Source organism: Gallus gallus, chromosome 13 (assembly GCF_016699485.2).
Source record: "Gallus gallus isolate bGalGal1 chromosome 13, bGalGal1.mat.broiler.GRCg7b, whole genome shotgun sequence".
Lineage (NCBI taxonomy): Eukaryota > Metazoa > Chordata > Aves > Galliformes > Phasianidae > Gallus > Gallus gallus.
Genome location: NC_052544.1, coordinates 2,057,035 through 2,076,494, shown reverse-complemented (window position 1 = coordinate 2,076,494; position 19,460 = coordinate 2,057,035). Strand labels below are relative to the sequence as shown.

Sequence of the window (19,460 nt, the reverse complement as noted above, 5' to 3'; positions counted from 1 at the left end):
CATGCCTGCACCCATCCCGCCCCAGATCCTCCCCGGAGGTGGCTCACCTCCTCCTCCTCCTGGGCTCGTGACCCCCATCCCCACCGGTGCACCGGCACTGTCAGCAGTGCCCGAGGCTCTGCTCAGAATGTGCCCTGAAAGGAACATTGCTGCCCCTGGTGTCCCCTTTACAGATGATGCAGACGTTTGTAGGGTTAATGTTGGCCCGGCGCTTTTATTGCTATTTTCAGGAGCCCGTGCTGCAGCTGCGGTGCCTCTGTTCATCACCCTTGGGATGGGAGCAGCAGGATGGGGGGAGCGGGGCCATGCACATGGTCCCTTTGCTGCTGTGGCCACACTCCCACAACTTCAGGAACCCTCTGGGGCTGAAAACATCGCTTTTCCCCATTCCTTCCGGGAGCCAGTCAGGTCCAGGCAGCGCCCATCACCAGCTCAGCCACAACCACGGGGTCCCTCCAGCCGGGGCTGGGGGTGATGTGGGCTGGCACTGCATTTGGGGGATCACATGGGGGGCAGTGGTCCCTTCTCAGTGCTGGCAGGGCTGGCACGGGCTGGGGGCTGGCTGGGGCTGGGGCTGGCCCGCATCCCCGTGGGGATGTAATAGGGGCTCTCCAGGTACCCGCAGTCAGGACCCCCAGCTGCAGGCGGCCCCTCACCCTTAGGATTGGGGCTGAAGGTTCCAGGGAAGCCCCCAGGGTTTTCGGAGGTCGGTGGCTGGCCCTGCAGGTCGGGGTGTGCCGGGGAGGAGGCGGTGGGCGGCGGGGGTGCTGGCAGCCCTGGGAAGCTGCCATAGGCCATGTAGGGTGTGCCATAGAGCATGGGATTGAAGGGAGACTGGTAGAAGCCGGCGTGTGAAGCCACGGGCACCGGTGGGATGAGCACCTCCATGTACTGCCCTGTCTCTGGGTCGTAAAGTGTTTTCAGCTGGGGCTGTCGTGGCGCTTCCATGTAGTAACATTTTCCACTGTCGGGATCAACGAGCATCTTGCGGTGTGCGGACGCGTGGGGAGCAAAGGGCCGTGTGGGGCTCGGTGTGCTCTTGCTGCTCGGCGAGGAGCCCTCGGTCCTCCGGGGAGCATCTTCCACGTGACGTTGGGGCTGGGCCGGGGGTACAGCAGTGGTCAGAGCGTCAGAGGGCTGGGGGGGCTCAGGGAGGGGTTTGTTCCAGGGGGCTTCCCCACTGGGATGGGGGGACACACCAGTCCCCAGAGGAGCACTGGCCGGGCTGGGGAATAAGGGAGACCCAAAGGAAGATCTGGCCACGTTAGATATTGATGGGTACCCAAGGGAAGTAGGGTCTGGGTTGTTGACCATGGGGGTCCCATAAGATGAGCTGGCTGGCATGGGGACAGAGGGAGTCATAAAAGGTGTGCTGGATGGGTTGGGGACCAAGGGGGCACCAAAGGTTGAGTTGGGTGGCCTGGAGACTGGAACAGTCCCAAAGGACATCGTGGCCGGACCGGGGACCAAGGGGGTCCCAAAGGATGAGCTGGCCTGCTTGGGGACAGAGGGAGACGCAAAAGGTGTGTAGGATGGGTTAGGGACCAAGGGGACCCCAAAGGATGAGCTGGCTGGGTTGGGAACAGAAAGGGTTGGAAAAGGTGTACTGGATGGGTTGGGAACCAAAGAGGTCCCAAAGGTTGAGTTGGGCAGCCTGGGGACTGAAGCAGTCCCAAAGGATGGAGTGGCTGGACTGGGGACCACAGGGGTCCCAAAGGGTGCACTCAGTGCGTATGGGAACAATGGTGTCCCAAAAGAGGAGTTGGCTGCACTAGGAACCAAAGGGGTCCCAAGGGATGTGCTGGTCAGGCTGGAGACCACGGGGGTCTCAAAAGATGCTGGGTTGGGGACCATGGAGGTCCCAAGGGATGCGCTGGCTGGACTGGGGACCAAAGGGGTCCCAAAAGGCATACTAGTTGGACGGGGGACCAGTGGGGTCCCAATGGGTGCAGTGGCTGGACTGGGGACTGAAGGGGTCCCAAAGACCGAGGGGGTCCCGAAGGACACGCTGTTTGGATGGGGGACCAAAGGGGTCCCAAAGGAGGCGGTGCCCAGGCTGGGGACCGGGGGCACCTTTGGCACTGGGGAAGGTTTGGGGGCTTTCACAGGAATTGTCAAGTAGTTGGAGTTGTCTGTCTGGACAGCAGTAAGCTGTGGATCACTGGCTCCCGGCCACGTCGTTACGTGCTCCATGGTCTCCCTCTGTTCCAGTGGCCTGCTGGAGAGTGGCACAGGGGGAACAGAGGGACCTTCACCAGCCTCCCTCGCTTGAAATGGCGCAGTGGGGTCAGTGCTGTCTGTGGGGCTGTGCTTCCCTGCCGAGGACAGCTGGCTGCCCGGCTCACTGCTGGGTGGCTTCAGTGTGCTCCTCACCGCTGATTTCACATCCTGGACATTCCCTGGGTTGTCCCCACTGCTGCGATGTCGGTCCACTCCAGTGCTCTCCCCCATGGTGACACCGTGACCACGCTCCTCATCCTCTTCTGTGGGGCTCAGTGGTGGCGGTGGGAGGAGAAGGGTCTTCTCCGTCCTCAGCACAGCACTGCTCTGAGCCGGGGAGGCCTCCACAGCCACAGGCGGGGACCGAGGCCCGACCAGGACGTGCAGGTGGCTCTCCACGTGCGTTTCCTCCACAGTCCCCACCAGTGAGGGCACATGGATCTCACTGCGCTGGCGGCACGTGTCCGGGCTGGGCTGGGGGCTCTTAGTGGTGGGCGCCTCTCTCCGCACGGACTGCACCTTGCTGATCTGCACAGGTGAGCCCTGCGCCACGTGGCTGCTGCTGGATGCTGCCGTGCCCTCGGTGCGTGCCGGTGCAGGCTCTCGGACACCATCCATCCCCACGTCCCCCCCCGCCGGTGGCACGATGCTCGGCGCCGGCTCGCTGCGTCGGACCGAGGTGCAGTGGATGATGAGCGGGGACGGCGGCTTGGGCTCCCCGGTGCTTTCCCCGCTGGGGCCGGGAGCCGGGGGTCCGCGGGCAGCACCGAAGCTGAGGCTGTAGTTGCTCTTGAGAAGCTTACGCACGTCCCGTGGCTGCGGCACCAGCCCCTTGCCTTTGCTGCCCGGCTCAGCGGGGGTACCCACAGAGGCCCCGGGTCTCGGGGGCTCTCGGGGTGCAGGCGGTGGCTTCTCCTCCCCACGGCTCTGCGGCCCCAACCTCACATCCCGCGCCTGGGAGGTGAAGACGCTCCGGGGCGGCACGTCGGGAGGCATCAAGCTTTTGGGCTCAAAGGGGACGAGCTGGGGCCTGCTGGGCCGGATGGCTCGCTGCCTCAAGCTGGGCCACGGCTTCTGAGGCTTTTCAAACTTGGGGGTGACGGCCGGCACCTTCCCATCCCCGCTGTGGCCTTCGAACAGGGCCCGCGCTCGCCAGTAGGGAGTCCTCTCGGCGGAGGGCTCGGCGGCGGGCAGGCGCTGGCACTGCACCACCTCCTGGTACCGCATCCTCTCGTTGAGCTCATTGAAGGTCTTCTTCAGCCTGCAGACGTTCTCCCGCGTCGCTTCGCTCAGCACCACACCCTTGGCCGGCCGGTGGGCACCGAAAGGCCCCAGCCTCATGTCCACCAGCCTCACGTCCTCGGCCGAGGCGCTGAGGTCGGATTTGGACAGCGAGCTGGACTTGCCCTCCATGCCGTCCCCGAGCAGGTCGGTGCCGGCCGAGGATGGCCCCGAGGAGGTGGAGCTGCCCCGCAGCACCTTCTGCTGCTCCATCTTGATGAGCTGCTCGTACTGCATCTTCTTGGCCAGCACGTTCTTCACCAGGCTGGAGGCCATCCTGGTCTTGCTGGCGTCACCATCCAAGGAGGCCGTCTTCACAAACTGCTTGTAGTTGAACCTGAAGTCCTCGCTGCCAGCCCTGCCCTTCCCCGGGGGCTCCTTCCTGGCGGGGGGCAGAGGCTGCGGGGCCGAGCTGTCCCCCCGTGGGAAGAACCCAGCCTCCTTCCTCTCCTTCCTCTTCAGCTGGATCTGCCGCTTGGGGACAGTCCTCCTCTTGCCGTACCCCTTCTTGGCATCGCCGCTCTCCAGCTCCACGTCCACACACTCAAACAGGTCCTTGGCCGGCACACCGGGCAGCTCAGTGCCGCGGGGCTCCCCGCAGGCCGCCCACCGCCGCCCGCCGCCGCCGTCCTCCGACAGCGAGTTGGAGAGGCTGGACGAGCTGCACATGTCCAGCCGGGCGCCGGGGGGGCCCGACAGGCTGCGGAAGGACCTGGCCGTCAGCGCCCGCACCTCGCTGTCGGCCTCATCCGAGTCGCTGGCCCCGCCGCCCCTCCGGGCCCGCCGCCCCTCGCCCAGCATCGCCGCCGGCGCCGCCGCGCACGGCCGCTCCACGAAGGCGACGACGGGCGGCCGATCCCCGCGGAGGGGACCCATCCTGCCCCCGCGGCCCGGCGCCGCGCTATTCTTAGCCGTGACGGACAGCTGGGGCTGCCGGCCGCGCTCCTCCCGCAGGCCGGAGCCGGGGCCGCGCGATGGGGGGCTCTCGGGGGGCACGTAGGGCGGCGGGGGAGTGAGGCGGCCCGCATCGTCCTCTTCCAGGAACTCCAGGCAGTCCTTGAAGGTGTCGGTGGTCTCCGAGCACCGCGCCGAGTGGTAGGAGGAGATGGAGGAGTCGGACACGCTCTTGGGGAGGTCGTCGCGGGGCAGCACGGACAGACGGCCGTCCTCCTCCCAGGGGGAGCCGTGTCCGTCCGCGCCGTCGGGCGGCTCGGCGGGGCGGCCCGCGTCCCTCTTGCCGCGGGGGATCATGGCGGGGACGGGCCGGGAGCCGCTCGACCTTCTGCTCTGCTCGCGGCGCTGCGCGGAGCTTCGATCACATGTGCGACGGCGGGCGCCAGCCCGGGGGGGCGATGCCAAGCGCCGGGAGGTGCAGGAATGCCGCCGCCGCCCCCGGCTCAGGGGTCTGCCACGGGGACGGTGCTGCCGTGACCCCACGCTGCTGCGCCGTGACCCCGCAGGCCGGGTGCCAGCGCGGCCCCGCGGGACGGATGGGCGTGTGTCGTGCCCCGGGGCGACGGCAGCCCGCGGGGGCCGCGCCGGCTGCTACCCCCCGCGGCACGGAGGGCGGCTGAAGCCCCGCGCCGCTCCTCCATCCCGTCCCCCACCCCGGGAACGCGAAGCCCGGCCCCGAGCGGTCCTCCCCGTAACATCCCCCACCCCGACGGCAAGCGGCCAGGAGCGAGCGTGAGCCTTGAAACCAAACCGGCACCGAACGCCTCCGGGTCTGCTGGAGCCGAGCGAAGGACGGTGTCAATTAATGGCCTAATCGCCCCGTTCGGAGGTGCGGAGGTCTCGGTGCGCCCGGCCCCGTCCGGCCACCCCCGCGGGGTCAGCCCCGGTTGCGGGGGATGTTTGCGGGCAGTGGCAGCAGGTGCTGCGCGGCGCTGCCAGCCCCGAGGCAACCCGATGCCCCGCGCTGGGTTCACGGGGGGGGCTAAATTTAAACTTGGCACGCACGGGGCGGACTGGAAGCAGCCGGCGCTTCACCCCTCCTTGCTGAGCCCGGGCTCCACGGGGCCGGTGGCGCCGCGGTGCCTCGAAGCGGGCGGTACAGCAAGGAGAAGCCCGTGCCGGGTATCGCAGGCCGAGCCCGGCGCCCGCCCGTCCCCACGGCCGCAGCGCACGGCCGCTCCGAGCACAGCGGCACGGCGGCCACGTGCGGGCAGCCCGCGGCAGGGGGCGTGGCCTGGCCAGCGATAGCTCCGCCCACACCCAGGCCCCGCCCCCACGGGCAGCGCCGCCATCTTCCGCACCCCCGCGGCAAATGGCGGCCGCCCCGTCGCCTAGCAACAGCGCCCGCCTCGGCCTGCTTCTAAAGGAGGATCAAGACAAGGCAGACGCGGCTACACGGATCTCTTTCTTTGCAGTGCTAGTCTCTACAGTGAAACATTCATAACTGTTCAACAGAGTAGAAAGATGCTACATTAAAACCGTACCGGAAAACGCAGGGCCCCTGCCACAGCTGGAGAAGAGTTTGCCAGGAAGAATGAGAATTACACAGCCAGCTCAGAACTACGCCACTGGGAACACAGGATGGAACAAACAGGGCTGTCCTTTCCCCACAGCTCGGCCGTTGCTGGGCCCGGCCCACGCTGCACTCCCACCTGCTTGTTCAGCATTGCTGCCTGTAGGCTCAGAGCTCTCATCCACACCAGGACACGGTCAGGTCCCTCACAGCAACGGCAGCACGCTCAGATCCCTGCTGATGCACCTACTGAGCATTACCTTTCACCTCCGTCTCCTCAGAGCAGTGCAGAGGGAAGGACAGCCAGGTGGTGTCAGCGGGACGACGCCGTGACAGGAAATACAGATAGCATAGGAGACTTGTGTGCTCCCCTGGAAGTACACGGTTTGGATGGCAGACAGACTACAAACGGAGACACGTTCCAAACTCATAGCATTTCCCAGAGAATTAATTTACAAAGTGCCACTGGTCCTCGGAACCAAATAGAGTGTACAGTATATTAAAGCAAACACAGCTCTGCAGCCCGTGTCGGCCCATCTCTGCACAGCACGAAGGAATCGAGTATTCAGACTCTGCAATAGACTCCTTCCCCTTTTATACAAAGGAAAATAAAACCATAATTTAAAACAGCAATAAATAAAAGGGACGGAGGCCCCGCTCAGCCCCCTTTGTGCATTCCGATCAGACTGGAGAGCTTCTCACAGTGCTCGAGTTTCAGTGACTCCGCCTTCTGCTTTAACCGCTCATCTCGGTACAGCTTGGCCAAATTTGACAAGTCAGACTCTGCAAGATGAAAACGGCACTCATTAGGATGGAGCTATGAGATGGCTTCAAGAAACTGCTTCTCAGTGCCTCGCTGTCCTCACAATTACTTGTGAAGTTCACCTTATTTCAGTGAAGCCGTGCATGTTATAACAACTTTCTTTGCAGAGAGGCTGTCAACTGTCCAGAATTACTTGAGAACTCAAAGAGTAATCATAACCCCAAAACTCTACTGGAGTACCAGTTGGGCAGTAACAAAAAACAAGAGTAATTTTTACTGCCTACAAAGAAAGCACAAAGTACGAAAGTGTTCATAAATACCAAGTGTGCATAAAATGGTAAGATACCATTTGGTCCGCTAACAGCCACTGTCTTAGTCAATACCAGCATTTGCAACTGCATGACATCTCATCCCATCAAGCACCGATGTCCACCCATCTCTCCCCAGCACAGACCCTGGGGTGGGGTTACCCTACACCTGTCAGCAGTATTTCAGTGATGAGCCAAAAGGAAAGAGAACCTCATGCCTACTTTTCCTATTGCTTTCTTAAGGCTGTCAGCTGTCTGCAGCCAAAGAGCAGTTACCAGCCCTACATCCCTGCCCACAGAACTGAGAAATGCAACTCTCGTGGTGTACCCATTCTGCAGGGGCCCAGAACACCCACCCGGTTTGATACTTTGATGTACGGACAGTCGCCTTCTCCATGCTGCACTTATCAGGATTGAAGCTGTCTGCCAAGAGGTTTGCCCAGAAGGCACTGTAAATTCTTTTAATTCTTCTATTTTTTTTTTTTGTTGTTGTTCTTGATGACAGGAAGGTGAGCAGTTAGATGAAGGACCTGTCTGACAGGTCTCTGTGCCCTTAACATTAACAGCACGATCCTGAATGTACTTTGCAACACGTAACTGAAATAATCCCACTGTTTCAATTACCTTCCCCCAGCAACTCAGGGAAGCATCTTTTGCTGATGAGCTAAGGAAGTCTTAATATAGTTTTCTCCCTGAAGAGTATTTTAGATGCAGGTTTAGCTGCAGCTATGACAATAGCAGTGATTTGTTTCTGAAAAGGTCAAGATTTCCCTAAGCACAGGCTACCTGATGACATTCAATTTTTCAAAGAGCTTTTATACACCATACAAGTCTCTCATTCAATTCTCCAACAAAATCAGTTGGAGCACAAAGAATTTCTCAATAGGGCCTTTCGTGCCTTATGCCCTTGCCCTGTCCTACTGAAATTTAAAGCCATATGACTCTCTTATCTATTTATCAAAAAGCTTTATAAACTGAAGGGCACAAAGATCTTATTTTAGGTCAGGAATCAATTTCCAGTTTTTGTAACTCAAGTGCCACTCTAGCAGAGCACAGTTGTGCTGGGTACAGAGCCTTGATGGCCCTGCAGCAAAACCAGACTCAGCTTACTGTCTCGAAGTTCAGTTCTGCAGTGAGGACACTTGGTTTACACTTATCCAATTGGGCAAAAAATTTTTACTGCCAGTGTTTGCACTTCTTGCCAGCATTAATTCTACCAAGCACGTTCCTTGTGTTTTTTCATCTTTCACACAGCTGTTCCTCCAACCTTCACTGTCTGCAGTTCCTCTCTTGAAGGAACTCCTAAAATACTTATTTCCAACTACATATCTTCTTTCTGTTTTCAGTTCCCTACCTGTAATTCTCTCTGATTCCGAGCACTTTGCAGTCTCACTTTACAACGGCGCTCCTACACCTAAACAACCCCCTGTACAAACCTATGACTTGCCTTTTGTCCATAACCATATCAAAGACGTCAGGAGACCAAAAACTGTCACCCTATGCTGCTGTGAAGTGCCTGGCTGAACAACATCCTGATACATCAGTTGCTTTTCAAGTTTCTGTGGAGGTAGATGGACATCAGCTAGTGCTTTTCAAATCATAAGAGCAAGGACTGTAATTTAAGCTGTTCCTGTAACTCATCTGTGTCTTTTTTGCTGCTGCTAAATGTACCTTCAGCAAATAGAACAAACGTACTATTAATAGACATTCAACTGGCAGAAAAAAAAAGAGGCTGACCACAAAGTTAAGCACACAAGAAGCAACGGACCGAAGTTGCAAAACAACAGCTGATTAACAACTGCCTCAAGGTCCCCAGGTAACTTTTCCTCAGCACTCCATCTTGTATTCAGTTTTATTTATTGACAAACTTGGCTGTACTAAAGTTAGCACAGCCTGAGCTGTGCTCAATATCTGCTCTCCCTGGCCTAGGTGGTAAACACTCTGAAAACTTCTTGTGTTGGTTTTTTTTTTTTGTTTTTTTAATTACAGTGGTCTCAAGGTACTGCTAAGGGCAGGCATTGTAAACGTTTCTGCTACACGTGATTGATGTGCATACACTAAAAACAAGTGTAAGAGCAGTAAGCTCAAGAGGGGGTTGTTTTGCAGGCATTACTTCGCATTCATCACTCTGACAACCACCCCTCAGACCTGCAAACCCTGCTGTCCATTTTGGGGTACAGCACCACTCAGCTCAAGGTCTACATGAAAGAGACAACAAGGCAAGTCTCGGTTGCACTACATGAGTTTATACTACTTTTCCTCTGAGGAAAAAAAAATATCTATTCCTACAACAAGCCCACACAAGAAGCCTATGTTTATGGTTACTAATAGCTACATAGCACCCAGAGGCTGCCACTGCTGCCAAAAGTGTTCAGAGATCACAAAGAACACCAAAAATTAAGGGAATGTTTGGGATTTTTAGGGTTTCGTGTTAAGGCTTCTTTTACTTATTTATCCATTTTTTAAACTTCAGAGTCTATACCTGTGTAGTTCTCTTCAAAGCAAGATTGGTCATTTTGGTGTGATATAAAAGAACTGCCTCTGGATGACAAGTCCTGACTTGAAACTGTATACAGATTTTTTGATGGGAAGGGCAACACTACTGCTACCTCTTGCACTCGATTAAAGAACAACAGTGACTAACAAGAGATACAGTACAGGATTACAATGCATGCCTTCACATGTGGCACTGACTGACTCGGAATTAACATAAGAAGAACGACTGAATGCTCACATTTTTTCTGGACTCCCTCCCTGCATTCAATTCTTGTTTTTAAAAGACTACGGTGAAAAACAAGCCCTCAAATCATCTAAAGATAGAAAATGGAAATCAGTGCATAAAATAAGCACAGAGGCACTGTCTTTGAGAACCGATACCAGTAGCACTATGAAATTTTCACAGGCACCTGAGCAGGCTTTGGGCTCTTCCTGAAGAAGTTTGAAGAAAGAGCTAGGTGACCTTCTCACAGAGCCAACCAAAGCAAAACTGATTCTGCCTCAGCAAAGGAAACATTAATATCTTTTCTAGCCCAAACAATCTGGCAGAGCTAAATAAACATGCATCGTTAGTGTTTAAAACATCTTCACTAAGAGCTAGCCAAGCATACGAATGGAGTGGAAAAAGGTCTCAAATGGCAGAATCTACTTCCCACTTCTCTTTCAATCACCTACAATGAACTTTGACAGCCCCTCAACAAAGTCAGTGTTAAGAACAGATGTGAGAAATACAGCTGCAAGATTTGAGAAGTTAGCTGCACTGCACTGGAAAACGAAGCTAAAATGGCAGTGCCTTGTGAAGCACAGCCACTGTGCAACTAATGATAGGCCGTAAGAAAAATAACTTACTTTGCTGCTTCTCTTTCCAGCAGCTGGTCTGAATATAGTCTATGTAATCTTTTTCAACTGTTCTCTCTAGCTCTTGAAGTTCTGCTCCTTGATAATTCTTCTCAAAGTTTTTATCAACATAGTAAGGCACCTGCAAGTTCTCTGTTTCTCTGCTAATAACGTGGCCTATGGACCTGTGAAAACATGATGAAGAAAACAGATTTTTCCAGCTGTTCAAACACAAAGAAACAGAAAGATATCTCATTATTAACATTTCCAGAGGAGAATTTTTGCAACTACTTCTGAACAGTTACTCTCTGCAGGACGATAGCTCCCTCAGCCATGCAATAAGGAAATTACAAGCCTCAGGCCATGAAAGCTTATCACTACAGACTGGATTCACTGAGAAAGAAAACCCACATAGTGAAAATATATAGAACTGGGAGATATCTACAAAGAAGCGATTCAGAGCTGACACTGTTCCTTTCCAATGCTGCGTTCTCAGCAGCTCAGTTAAGATAATTCCAGAGCCTGAGAACCAATTTTATCTGTAAACAGAAGCTCCACACCCTTTCTTCTGTTTGCTGTTAACTTCTGGCAAGCTAGGTTCAGAAATCCGTGGGAAACAAAAGTCAAATACAGAGACTATAGGAAAGGCATGCAGCCCAATATTGTTTAGAGCACAATGTAAATGGATTTACACTTTCCTGATTTCTGGATCCTTTAGTAGAAATAAGAATTAGCAGAGGGGATTCTAGTTACACTTCCCTTCAGTGTTTTATAATTGCCGGTAACCTTGGTAGTGTGTGGAGCATCCTGTAGGTAGGATAGGCCACAATAGCACAGACAAGAGGCTAGACTATTCTTCTTGGAGTTTCCTTATTTGAACACAGATATGCAGGCATTTTTTCCAACTTACTGCCCAGAGAAGGAGGCAGGCAGCAAAAACGTGGAAGTTACTTTCTACCCATGGAATTCAGTTGGCTCCTTCCATTTCCTGGGCTCTCACTAAGCCTTGGAAATGTATGCCTTCCTTATATAAATTCACTTAGAGCTGTTAGGGTTTTTTTTTTTTTTTTTTTTAAGATATGATTTAGAGAAACAACATCTGTAACTGTACACAAGGCTCAAGCTGGGCTATCTCATATCAACAGGAAAAGGGAAGGCAGTGGAGCAAGCCAGGAAAGATTAGCTGCTCAGTGCAGTGTGTAAAGTTTCACGTGGGACAGGCAGATAGCAAGAACACTCTCTGGAAAACAGAACACACACACAAATCTAAACCAGAAAAACCAAGCCACCAACCATTTATTCTCTTAGGTCTACATACTGACATCTGGTGGTAAAGAGCAGTAAAGGATGTTGGGCCAATTAAATCTACACTGATAGTGAAAAGCACACAGGCCTAAACCTGAGTAGTTTTGCTCCTAAATGGGAGCAAGGAGAGTTTGCAGGGTACTCTGCTACTGCTGTATGCAGCAGGCCCCCACCTATGGTACTTAAAACCTTGCTAACTCCTGTTCCTGTCTCAGTAAGAGCCAGAGAAGTTTACTAAACCAGCCTGGAGAGCTTCCCACCTCCCAGCACTGGATGCCAAGAGGTTTACGTGAGTTTTCCTCCTGCCCACCAACTCAAATTGCAGCAGGGCTGGCATTCCTTCTGCTTCTAGAGCCAACCAGTTTAGATTGCCCTCCATAACTTGTGAATACCGCCTCTTTATAGATATTAAAGTTTTGAAATGGCGTGGTTTAACCATTTGTGGCACTTGACAATTTTCCCAGGGGCATTTTGGCTGAAGTTATACTGCAAGACCTGATTTCCTAATTGCTTTACATGGGAACATAAGAGGCAGTCCACAGACCTTCCAGGGCTTGGCAGGCCAGGGGCTGATTAGTACTGTAGCTAAGCTACACCCACATTCCTTCCACCGTACCACTGTGCAAATGCATTTCACACCAGCTGGTTAAGCTTTCTGGCTCAGCACTTATCTGTTCAGTACACAGAGCAATAAAGTTCACTGTAGTTTACTTAGGAGAACTTATCAATAGAGACTGCTGGTATTTCCTTATCTACAGACTGATAACACTTTCGAGAAAGAGTAGGACAGAACAGTAACAAGCATTTTTTCCCATTAAGACCCATTTCTGCCTACCTCCTTTATCTCAAACAAAGAATTATTTTCAAGTGACTTACGATTTGTAGAACAGGCTGTAGGGTGGGTTAGTGGCCATCAGCTGAGTTATAACCGACACAATTATGATGATGAAAATGGGCATCAACTGAATAAATGCAGAATATGAGTTCTGAAAAGAACAACAATGATTAGTGGACAAAAATATAGATGGAAAACAATGTGCAAGTTCACAGAAATCAGGCTATCATAACTCAACAATGTATTAAAAGCGAACTGAGAAAAGATGAGTATTTCCAAATTTTGACCAGGATGACATTTTAGTTTTAAAATACCTTCTACTAACAGTCTCTGAAAGCTCTTTAAAGCCATTTTCTTCCAACCCTGCTCAAGGCAATAGATGCCCACAACACTGTGCCTTCCTGCCAGTTGACACTCCAAACCAAAAGAACATTACAATTCCCATCTGTGTCCACGGCTTTCTGTGCCTTTTTCAAAGCTTACCACATATATTCTAAAAACCTCAATCTTTGTCCAAACACTGGGTAAAACATAAAGGGTGAAGAGAACACAGGTAATTTAACTTGGAGCAGGATTCACTAGGCACTTTATTAGTTTGGATTTATAGAGTAGGGTGAAAGAGTGAGAAATGCCTGAAGGATCAAAGAATTCTGCTAGTCAGTGACCAAATGCAGATCATCAGTCTTACCCTCTTAATTGACTTTTAAGCTTCCTTTTGTAATTAGGAACAAAACATAGCATGGACCTATTCAGGCTCTGCTCTCTGCCCTGGGTTAGTAAGAAGGACACCCAACACAGTAGCAGGTGGGATTCATGGATTCATTTGCCCTAGCTTAGCTGTCTGCACACTGCCTAAGTCTATTCCAGAGCCTGTCTATAAGAGACCCCAAGGAAAAGTTCATCTTCCCTTGAGAACAATCTTGTTAGATTACTGGATTGCCTCGGGAGAAAGATTTTTCCAAGGCAGGTAGCATGGGTGTATACACAGGTGTATTAGCAATAAGTGACACCTGGTACCTTATCTGAAGGTTTCAGCTGATAGAAATGTATCCCAGACCCATTCTGACCTGGGCTACACCTGTATGCTAATATAATGAAGGATTAAATATGCAGTGAGGACAAGGCAATACTACTGTATCCAGTATCAGTCCACACTTGGACCGATCATTGTTAGATTACCAAGCCCTTCAAGCCTGCAAAAAACCAAGCACCAGCAAAATACTTGGTTGCAGAAACTCCAGGGCCCGTGATCCTATCAATAAAATCTATATTTTAAGCAGTGATTAATGAAAGAGAAACAATCTAGTTCTTTGTGTAATCATCTGTTTGGGTATAGCACTTGAAGAAAAGCATTGAGCATAAGTGTAATGGTGTCACTGTATGTCAACCTCTCACCCTGGTGGAATGTTTAAGCCCAGTTACCTGTGGCCTGTTTTCTTCTTCCTCTTGCTCCTGTGTCCATGCTCTTTCATTTCGGTGCCTCCGTGGATAATAGTGTGCATCTCTGGCTACATTTGAGAACATGTGGATATTTCCTGTTAAAAGAAGCCCCAAAAGGGTCATAATTTTCATCCAGTTGCTGGTATTTACCTGTAATCCCATTTCTAGTTGATTATCCAGGTTTATACTACATGGGCTGAATTACACTTGGGACACCTCAAACTTGAATGTCAAAATAATGTTATTCCAATAAATGTTCCAGAGAAATGTGAATTTTGCTCCTCATCCATCTTAATTTACATCAAACTGTAGAAACTGCTAGAGAGAGAGCATATACAGCTATATTAAAAAACACATGTACATTATGTACAACACTACATATATAAAACATAGACGTGTGTGTATACATAAAATAACTGCACCTCATACTTCTGTCATATTCACTTGCAAGACTGCAGTCTGTCTTGCATATCCAGCCTTTGAGAAGGAGAATTAATTTCCTCCACCAGACTCAGGCCATGAACTGTGGCTTCCTATAATTACTGCATAGGCTCTTCTACACTCAGTTCTATTTCCTCTTCCATCTAGCTATTAATAATTTCACTTAATTATTTTATAATGTGGAAAGAGATGAATAAAGCTGCTTTTTGAGGAAAAAAGGTACAATTCAGATTTCCTTCCTTGCACACTGACTGTAGCTGATTTATTTTTGACAATTCTAAAATGAGGAAAGAATTGCATATGATGTTTTGATTAGAAGTTTGAACTCTGATTCTATCACCAAATGAATATCTAAATAGCAACTCTGCCCTGCCGTTTTGAAATTCAGAATACTTTTGTAACAGAGAATTGAAATGTATGGCCTTATGACAACAGAAATGCCAATCTATTTTTGTGCCCTGGAAGAAAGGATCCAACATTTTATACTCTTATGCTGTCCTTTATCTGAATTTCTAAAAGAATTCTGCGAGAGACCTGGGAGAATTGACCTTTGCTGCTGAGTCAAAACCTGTGTTTCCCAGCTTGTTCAAAGACCTAACAACACTGCACAGGACTAACAAAGTGCAGGAGCCAGCCAAACAAGACTGACTTGAAGAAGAGCACAATCCTTAAAAAATAAAGTTTCTATCATTTGATGCTGCTCGGACAATATTTGATCAGCTGTGAAAGAACAGAAACAGAGTGGCTTTTGCAGGGTGCCCAGAAAAAACATTTCCAAATCCAAAGTTTCTCACAGAGTTTCTGCCAGTTTTCTTCCTTCCATGCATGTTTGTCCTTCGTGAGAAGGAAGTGCAACTTCTAGCCCATAGCCATTATAATTACAACACTATGCCCCAAGTAGAGCCCTCCTTTAGACTTGCAAGTCATAGACTTGCAAGATGAACCCACCCAGAAGCTGTATGAATGAATTTTATCTAACACCAACACTTACGTTTCTGGTGACAGCAAGGTACCATGTAAAAACAAAGCCAGCACTAAACTGCAGCTTAACACAAACCTCAGCTCACACAGGAAAACCCTACTTAACGTTAAAATGGCATGGAAACCATTCTCTTCATGTTAGCTACTCTAGGTAAGTAGGAACTTTGCCTGTTTGGAAAGTGGCTGAATTGAAAAGTAAGATTTTAATTACAAAATGTCATTTATGAAAATATGCATGTATTTAGGATCAAACATGTTTTCGGGAAGGAAACTTTTGTTCATTACTGACAGCTTCGAAATAATATTTTCTTATTCTTTGCCACTTGGATAAAAATTCCCCTTTACTTCTTCAGGTCACCCTACCTATTACGTACGAGTCATGCTCAGAATCCAGATTCCTACTGCAGCTCCTCAGTTTTCTATCCTCAAGTTCAGGCACTCCCGCTGCACACAGCCATACAACAGCCATGTTCCATAGGGGGGAAATGTCTCACCAGTGGCCAAAGCAAAGTCATACACAGGTGCTCACAAAGCTGGGGGAGTTATGCCACACTGAGTCTGGCACACCTTGCACACTTACTTATCCAATTCTGAAAGCAGTTTGAGATCCCCTTACCTGCAAGATGCTACCACACAGACCACAGCAATGAGGAGCTTATAAGCCATTACTCATACCCGCTGCTTTAGACTATAGTAATTGGCATGTTACTTTCTATCTTGCCTTGGAAGTGAGAAACAACATACAAGAGCACTAAAGCTATTTGTCAATGAATGCTGATAGTGGCAAGAAGACATCTAGGCTCACCACACCTTTCAGATCTACTTTTAATCCCAGCCTGTATTCCACTGATCTGCTATGCCTTCCCATTTCTACTATGAAGACAATGCAGGAACACATCTCAAGGGCAAAACCAACAGCAAAGATGCCTCATGCCCCTTGCATTCACATCTTATTTTGCTTCCCAAACCATAGCTGACATCAAGCAGTGGAGAGAAAAGAAAAGAACAACAAAGAGAAGGGTCTTCAGCTACAGATGGTAATGAAATTCTGCTCACAAGAGCCAAACAACCTAAATCCTTGCCAAATCAAAACGTTCTTACTCCTAATTTGTGCTGCCAGTAAAACGTTCTTACTTCTAATTTATGCTGCCAGCAGTCCTCGAGAGGCTGGAAGGTTAGGAACATGTCACAGCAATGACAGCCAATCCCCCATACGCTGCACTCCTGCACAGCAAAGCTGAACTTTTTTAGGGACTGGAGTTACCAAAACCTTAAGTGTAAACTGTGCATTTAAGGAGCATTTACAGGCCTAAGAAGATAGGAAAAAAAAAAATCCAAAAAGGTTTTTGGTTTTTTTTGGAAGCAAAATTTAACTACTAGATCAATATCAAGTGGAGCTGAACCTGCTTTATGGCCCAGTGTCGGTTCATGATGCTTGAAAAACAGCACAGACAGATACCAACCTGTTGGAAAGTGCCCACCAAAAAACACGTTGAATATTTCTTCTGGTGTAATGTCTGCTTCGAATTCTGTGTAGTAATTATAGTGCCTGGCTTGGCCGGTGCTGACATGCTCGTGGTCACTTCCATATTCATCGTATCGCAATCGTTTTTCGGGGTTGCTCAGAACTGCAAAAGCATTGCCTATTGCTGGAGGACGAAGCAAAAGAAGTGTTACAATGCAGTACTTTTGGATGTAAGCAGATGAGCAAAATATTCAGTGACAGAAAACGTGCGCTTGGCCAACGACTGATTTACTTTTGAAAGAACTGCCTTTGTATAAGAAGCATTAGAACACCACCATTACCTGCGATGAAATCTATGTCCTGCTATCACCGTACCAGGAGAAAGACACAAATGTTGAAGTACATATGGAGAGAGGTCTTAAATGCAAGAGTCCTCATCTACCAAAAGGCTGAGGGAGAATGTAGCCTTTTAATCAGGTTGAAGTTAATGCGGACACAGAAGTGTCCGCCTCCCCACACAAAGTCAATAACTGCAGAGAGTAATGAGCACGCAGACCCACATTCCAAGCTGTTCTGCCAGCAGAGATCTTTACAAAGCAGTACCTGTGCATCTATTCACAGTGCACGTCAAACCACCTGGAAGGAGCAGCCTGCTTGCTTCATCTTCTTCCTCGCTCTTTGACAGAAAGCAGCTGTGAACAGTTCATACAGAAATACAACCCCGACACCACAAATAAGGAACCATCCTTCTAAAACCCCTCATTTTTGTCACGCAGCGGGTGAAACCTCTGCTTTTTTAGGGCCGACTCACAACGCTTTGCATACAGCTGCAACACAGCGAGGGTGCAGAGGATGCGCGAGTTGAGATCACAGCACAGAACGGCTGGGGCTGGAAGGGGCCTCCACGATCACCCTCGGCCGCCCAGCACAGAACCGGGCGCTCTCTGAGGCCGCCCAGGGCAGCCCGGGCCGCAGCCCCCACCTTTGAAGGCCTCCGTGGCGCCGGGCGCGCGGTTCTTGTCGGGGTGGAACTTGAGGGCCAGGCGGCGGTAGGCCTTTTTCAGGTCCTCCTCGGTGGCATCCCGCTCCACGCCCAGGATCTCATAGTAGTTCCGGCAGCTCTTTATCCTGGAAGCGCACACGGGAGCGGCGTCACCGCCGGGCACGGAGCATCCCCTCAGCCCCGGGCCCGGCACCTCTCCGCCGCGCCGCCCGCAAAGGGCTCAGCCCCGCGGCTCCCACCCCCCCCACCCCGCTCACCGCCGCACGCCGTCCAGCTGCTCCGCCGTGTAGGTCATGGCGGGCCCGGGGCAGCCCGACCCCCTCACCGCTCACTGCCCGCCGCCCCGGCCCGCCCGCGCCGCCATCTTGTGCGCGGAGGCGGTGCCCGGGGAACGCTGGGAGCGGCGGCGGCGCGGCCCGGGACTACAAATCCCAGCGGGCAGCGCGGCGGCTCGGGCATCTGAGACGTCATATCGGGGCTCGGTGACCTCATAGGGATCCCCTCCTCAGGGAACTCCTCTGGGAACCGTGACTCCACACCTCCCTGTGCAGCCTGTGCCACTGCATCACCACTCTTCCTGAGAAGAAATGTTTCCTGGGACCCAACCTGACCCCCCCAGTGCAGTCTAAAGCCATCTCCTTTCTTGTTCCACTGTTTCCTGGGAGCGGAGCCTGACCTCCTCCCCCCTCCCCCCCCCCCCCCCCCCCATTGCTTCCCTTCAGGAGTTGCACAGAGCAATAACAGCCTGCCCTGCGCCTCCTCCAGACTGAACAGCCCCCATTCCCTCAGCCGCTCCCATAAGATTTGTGCTCCAGACCCCTCACAGCTCCATTGCCCATCTCTGGACACGTTCCAGGGCCTCTATGTCTTTCTTGTAGTGAGGAGCCCAAAACTGAACACAGCACTGAGGTGCGGCCTCCCCAGTGCTGAATACAGAGAGACGATCACTCCCTGCTCTGCTGGCTGCACCGTTTCTGACACAAGTCAGGATGCCGTTGGCCATCTTGGCCACCTGGGCACACTGCTGGCTCGTGTTCAGCCTCATTTCCACCAACACCCCCAGATCCTTTTCCCCCACACAGCTTCCAGCCACTCTGCCCCAAGCCTGTAGTGCTGCATGGGGCTGTTGTGGCCCAAGTGCAGGACCCGGCACTTGGCCTTGTTGAACCTCATCCCACTGGCCTCAGCCCATCTCTCCAGCCTGTCCAGGTCCCTCTGTAGGGCTTTCCTACCCCCAGGCAGATCCACACTTCCCCACAACTTCTTGTCATCTACAAACTTACTGAAGGTGCACTCAGTGCCTCCATCCAGATTGTCAGTAAAGATATTAAACAGGAGAGGCCCCGGTATTGACCCCCAGGGAACACCACTCGTGACCAGCTGCCACCTGGGTGTAACTCCATCCACCGCCACTCTCTGGGCTCAGCCATCCAGCCAGATCTTTACCCAGTGAAAAGTACACCTGTCCAAGCCATGGGCTGCAGCTTCTGCAGGAGGACAGTGTGGGAGGCAGAGTCAAAAGGTTTGCTCAAGTCTACGTTGATTACTTCTCCTCCATATACCAACTCAACTGGGCTAATGAGCTGTGAGAGTGGACCTTTGGGTGCCGTGGCTGCTG

The 19,460-nt window shown here is 51.7% G+C and overlaps 2 protein-coding genes across 2 annotated transcripts; both read right to left on the bottom strand.

Moving 5' to 3' along the window:
* Nucleotides 1-194: 194 nt before the first annotated feature.
* PROB1 (proline rich basic protein 1) lies at nt 195-4,790 on the bottom strand. Its single transcript, NM_001390848.2, has one exon. The coding sequence runs from the start codon at nt 4,750-4,752 to the stop codon at nt 502-504; it is 4,251 nt and encodes a 1,416-aa protein (NP_001377777.2). The 5' UTR covers nt 4,753-4,790; the 3' UTR covers nt 195-501.
* Nucleotides 4,791-5,847: 1,057 nt separating this feature from the next.
* On the bottom strand, nt 5,848-18,228 carry DNAJC18 (DnaJ heat shock protein family (Hsp40) member C18). Its single transcript, NM_001025609.2, has 7 exons — nt 18,100-18,228; nt 17,822-17,967; nt 16,838-17,023; nt 13,935-14,047; nt 12,554-12,663; nt 10,385-10,557; nt 5,848-6,751 (listed from the first exon to the last, which is right to left on the bottom strand). Exons 1-7 carry the CDS (start codon nt 18,135-18,137, stop codon nt 6,627-6,629), a joined length of 891 nt encoding a protein of 296 aa, NP_001020780.1. The 5' UTR covers nt 18,138-18,228; the 3' UTR covers nt 5,848-6,626.
* Between the last annotated feature and the right edge of the window lie 1,232 nt (nt 18,229-19,460).